This window comes from Pundamilia nyererei, unplaced genomic scaffold, assembly GCF_000239375.1.
Source record: "Pundamilia nyererei isolate P.nyererei 1_Seehausen unplaced genomic scaffold, PunNye1.0 scaffold00191, whole genome shotgun sequence".
Classification (NCBI taxonomy): Eukaryota; Metazoa; Chordata; class Actinopteri; order Cichliformes; family Cichlidae; genus Pundamilia; species Pundamilia nyererei.
This window is the reverse complement of record NW_005187592.1, coordinates 217,091-222,325: the sequence shown is the minus strand read 5'-3', so window position 1 is coordinate 222,325 and position 5,235 is coordinate 217,091. Positions and strand designations below refer to the sequence as shown.

General features: G+C 45.1%; 1 protein-coding gene across 3 annotated transcripts in view; it reads left to right on the top strand.

The window, feature by feature from the left end:
* Positions 1-368: 368 nt before the first annotated feature.
* Positions 369-5,235, top strand: part of LOC102205018 (microtubule-associated protein 4-like) — a 73,979-nt gene continuing 69,112 nt past the window's right edge. For all 3 annotated transcript variants that reach the window (XM_005747214.2, XM_005747215.2, XM_005747213.2), the window contains exon 1: positions 369-472. In XM_005747214.2, coding sequence (XP_005747271.1) covers positions 382-472 — 91 coding nt within the window. In that variant the 5' untranslated portion in view covers positions 369-381. The remainder of the gene's footprint in view (positions 473-5,235) is intronic.

The window sequence follows — 5,235 nt, the reverse complement described above, 5'->3', positions numbered from 1 at the left end:
GCGTGTGGGTTACACTTCCCCTTGGGTCTCTGTAATTTCTGTAGTTCCTGTGATTCCTGTTTAGCCGCTTGGTAACATTCCTCTGATCGGGGCGGTGTAGGGCGTCTTCCTGGGCCGCGGCCGTATCCAGAGTTCGTTCCCCGAGGCGATTGGACCGGCACCGTCCCGTAAAAGGAGTCAAACTTTTCTATTGAATGCACACGGTGTCTGTCAAAAGCCAACACGGTGAGAAAGGGATCTTCCCGGGATTCAGACGTTTTGATTGGACAGTAAGGCCGTCAAGCAGACTTTTAGTCTTCGTGCGATTGGTTAAAATGAGAGCCAGTTGGCGGTATCGTTTTGCGATTGGAGTAGAGGCAGTGCTGGGGGCGGGGCATATTTATGCAGCGTACACTCTTGGGTGGGCGGATCGTAGCGGTGACAGCGACGCTCGGAGACTCTAGACAAACTGTCAAAAAGGAGACAACTAACGGTGAGTGACGCTGAAAAATGAACGTCCCGTTTTGTGTGGTAACGCCCGGTGTGTGCACTGAGCGCGGGGTCGGTGGGCGGAAAGCCGCAGTCTTTGTTGCAGTGAACTGACGGTGATTTTGGATGAGTGAGCTCACAGGGCGCATCGCAGCAGGGACTGAGTACGGGTGTAGGTTAATGCTGCCTTCAGGTGCGCCTCGGACACTTTTACTTTCTGAGAAGAAGTCTGCAGAATTAGCACGCTTATGCTTTAGGCTAGTTAGCACCATGGTGGTATTGTTGTCGTTAGTTTTGTAGGTTGTATTTCTCCCTCTGAATGTCCGCTTTGCCTTCGTATTATCACAGTAGTGAGTAGATCGCGTGCATCCGTGCCACTGTTCCCGACCGCTATAGAGACAGCATGGTGAAGTTGCACTGTCACAGCAGACTCCCACACTGTTACGCAAGTTTCCCCTTTATATGTTTCTGTTGCATCTGCCCATTCATTGGCAGTCTGCAAGAACGACCCCGTGAATAAAAACAATCCTCCTTACACTGTGCTGTTAGAGTGCATAGCATATGGGAGTGGGTTCCTCCGAGCTTCGAGGAGGACAGACTACGCGAGCTGTCCTGTCAAGACATTTTGAGCAGCCAGCACTTCATTTCATGCACAGATTGCAGCTTTTTTTTGTCATGGTATGTTATGGCCAGTCATGGTAAAAAATATGTTTTTCCCACAGCTAAAAAACAAAAGTGAAACTAACGCAGCAAGTGCCAAAGTGCAGTTTTTCTAGTAGCCACTTTTGAAGCTGGCTCCCAAAGGGAGTCTAACATTAAAATGCTCAACATACCAATATTTTTAAAAAGCACTCTCTTTCACTCTCTGTGGATAAAAACTGTATGGTGGGTGGGATTTTCCTCATAGCTTTAGCTGAAAACTTGCCACCCCACCCTCATGCCCAGATACGGTCACATCTTGGTCCAAAGACCAATGTGGTGAAGGACTAAAACTCGTGTTTGTGTTTTATAATGCAGAGTTCAACCGTTAGCAGATGTCATGGTTGCAACGTCCGTCTTTTATGTACAGTGTGTAGCAAGCAGACCGTTGAACATGCTCAGCTTTACTTGAGGAACAGTGGCCCACACTGGTTTTCAGACTTATTGGAGAAGCCTTCTTTATGCTGGCTCCTCTGTAGTAGGTGTGTGTGTGTGTGTGTGTGTGTGTGTGTGTGTGTGTGTGTGTGTGTGTGTGTGAGGAAAGGATAGTTACAGGTAGCACAAAAGCTTCAGGAGTTGTATGGACTGAGCATTGAACTATTTGTTATCGAACCCTTTCAGAGGAAGATTCACTGAGTAATGTTTTGGTCTGCAGCTGCACGTGTTGTAGTCTCTGTGAGACCCCTCTGCCTGCCACGCACTCTCATCCATGACACATCCAATTTTCAGAGGGATGCTGTATCTGCTGGCACTGTTGTTTTAACTCTTATCACAGCTTGTTACACTGTTACACTGTTACACTGTTACACTGCTCTTAATGTTGCTAATGGCTGTTTAATATTTAAAGAATAAACCCCAGGCTTTCCCTATTATGGCAGAAATTGGGTAGCAACACAGTATAGGTTGGATATCAGTGTGAGAACCGTGTTGACTGATGTCAGCATATCTGCAAACAAGATGGATTTGCTGATGTCACTGTCCCACATGTATCTGCTGTGTCACACTGTTTTTGCTCTGGCCAAATGTTCAAGGATAGTGTGGTGAATTCTGTCATATGTCACAGTGAAGGTTTGTTTCCTTGGAGCAGACTGGGTGGGGACTGCACCATCATGCCGAGTCATAGTTATCGTCCCGCTGATAGTTGCTGAATAGCATCGCCTCGTTAGCCGAGAATAAAGCTGTAACTGTCGTACCTGTAGAGGATTCTTAACGCAGTAGCACATCGTCCGTATGTCAAACCTCGGCTGTCTCAGCGTTCCAACCAGGTTTGAGGAGAGATGCCAAATTGCAATAAAAAGCAAAAAAATGAATTTAGCTTCATCCCTAATGCACCAATCACTTTCCAGCTTGAACCCACATCTGTCCATCTTAATTAGTGGGTGGAGCTTGCTCAGTTTTCCTAACAGCTTCATTCTGTCGTCAAGCTAGTCGTTCTTTGGGCAACAGGATTGCATCATCACTATATGTGACACAGCACAGGAACAGCCTAGTAGTGATGTAATCAAGAACAACCGGGCTTTCCGTTATTGCCCACATGCGTCCTCTTTGCGTCATTGTCTGCAGAGAAAACGAAAACTATGTCTGGAAAGTTTTATTGAACGGGTTCTGATGTGTGAGCTTCAAAACGATGATGAGCCGCTCAGTGCAGCCTCGTGTGAGCTGGCCAGTCAGTCAGCGAAACTTAGTGATGCTGGAAACCTTCCACGTTTAGCCTGCGGCGCTAATGCTGTCAATCAGTCGGTTACATCTTGTAAACTTAGTGAAGTTTTTATTACAAGTTAATTATATATATTTACCAGAGTGATGTATTTGAGTATTTATCAGGTTGCATCTTTACCAAACACCTTCAAGTATTGAGCCTCTGTAGATTGTGGGCTTGGATTCTGCATGCTGCGTCACATCAGGTGTTTCTGCAGGTTTTCTGTGTTGAATGTCAACTTTTTTTATTCTGCTGTTCCAAACACGTGTGCATTGCCTCCTTTACATGCAACCTTGCGCCTCCACCTGCACTGCAGTTTAGCAGTGAATTTATCACAGAAATTGATATAAAGAGGACTGACAGCAGAGGATTGACCCTCGGTAGCAGCCTCCCTCCCTTCATCACTCCTTCTATCCAGATTACTGTCCAATCCTGTAGCAGCCAGATTACTGAGTGGTGGGGAAATAAGAGGTGGGACTGATCTAAGGCCCTGGATGATTATGGACCTGATCCAGTCACATCCCTACAATGTCCTGATGCTGTAAGTCCACCCGCAGCCCTGACGGTTATCAAACAGTCTGTTTGGTGAGCTACTGCCACTCCAGCTTTCACAGGAGTGGCTGAAACACTGGGTGTTTGTGTCTGATCATTTCCTTTCTAGGGTACGATGCACATCTCCTGTTCTCTGTGTCGCTGAAACAGTTTTTTATGTTTTACTCTTGTTCAGAAGAGAAAGTACCTCAAAAGTCTTTTACTACATCTGTTTGATAGAAGAACACAGCACCGAGCGTCTGCCAGAGCCCACGTTTCCACTGGAACATCTGGTTTCTTCTCTTCCTATTTTATAACTCTACAAGTTCCCAACTTTTCATATTCTATTACAGGACATCTGCCACTGTCTGGCCACTTTTACATTTGGGGGAAATAATTCAGCAGGGGAAAAAATACTTTTCTGACGATTGTTGGCCCGATTATTGAACCATTTGTGAATATTCGCAGCAGTAGTTGTCGTCCTTCTCATCAAGCTTCACGCTGATGGTCTCATTCCAGCCTTGTGCAGGTTTAACATCCTGTCTCTGACGTCCTTTGGCAGCTCTTTGGTGTTGCTCATGACTGTGGAGAGGTTGAGATAGAAGGAATGAATAGAGGGACCAAAACCTCTCGTACAGTTTCTTCCCCTCTGGACTCGTGAACAGCAGCCGTATGACTGTTGGCACCACAAACACACGACCCTGCACGGTGTTCACTGCATCTGCTCCATGTTTGCACTGATCGTATGTCTGTCTGCTTAGCACTTTTAATTTTTATGTTTATTTAAGTGTTGTCTTACAGTATGTTTTGCACTAAGTACTGCAGCAATTTCCTAATGTTGTAAACCTGGTTCTGGTTCTGTGGACGGCTTGATAAACATGACCAGTAGAGATCAGGATCTGTAACTCGGAGTGTTTGTGATCTGTGCGCACACATGCACACAGTCTGTGGAAGCCAACGTTCTGGTCACATACTTATTTCCTCAAAGGCATGCAAATCCATTTGTAACCTTTGTCTCACGTTTCTCTTTCTGTTTCTGTTCTCTCTCCATTAAAATGAAACTACCATCAAAATCGGAGGCTGTCCAGTTCTTACAATTACAGCTGTAGGAACTGATTATTTCAGCAGGGGATCAAATAATTAATTCCATCACTGTAATACCCAGCTGCCTCTTGCCAAAGTCAAATACCACTCAGTAGTTTTAAAGCTGTGCACAGTTTGAATTTCTTGGAAAACTCTGAGATGGGACTTGATGGTAGCCCACTGCTGAAGTAGGCAGTGCAGATCCACGGCTGAAAACACTGTAAGAAAAACTGCAGTTGTGTGCCGAAATCCAGTGTGACAACTAAGATTTGTTTAGGGAGTGAAAAGAGCCCATCTAGTAGATTAAAGCTGAAAGTCTGGACTTTATCCGAGTTGTTTGATTTAAAGTCAGTGTGGTAACGTACCAGAATGTCTCTGTGCAGATATTTATGGACCTCACTGCTGTGGTTACCTTCACCGACTGTGCACCTGCCACACTTCAGCTTTGCCTGGTCACATACCTCGTCACCAACACAAGGCTTCTGTAACCTTGTGAAAACTGAATGTTGGCGTGTCAGAGTAGACTGACTTTCAATCCTGCATCATTAGTAGGGCTGTGCGATATGACCAAAGTCTCATATCCTGATATAAGACATTTATCGTCCTGACAACGATATAAATCACAGAAATGTAACATTTTCTGTAGGGCTGCACGGTTTTGCATAAAATGAGAATCACGATTGTTTGGCTTAGAATCGAGATCACGATTCTCTCACGATTTTCTTTTCCAGTATAAATATTTATTGCACTTATTA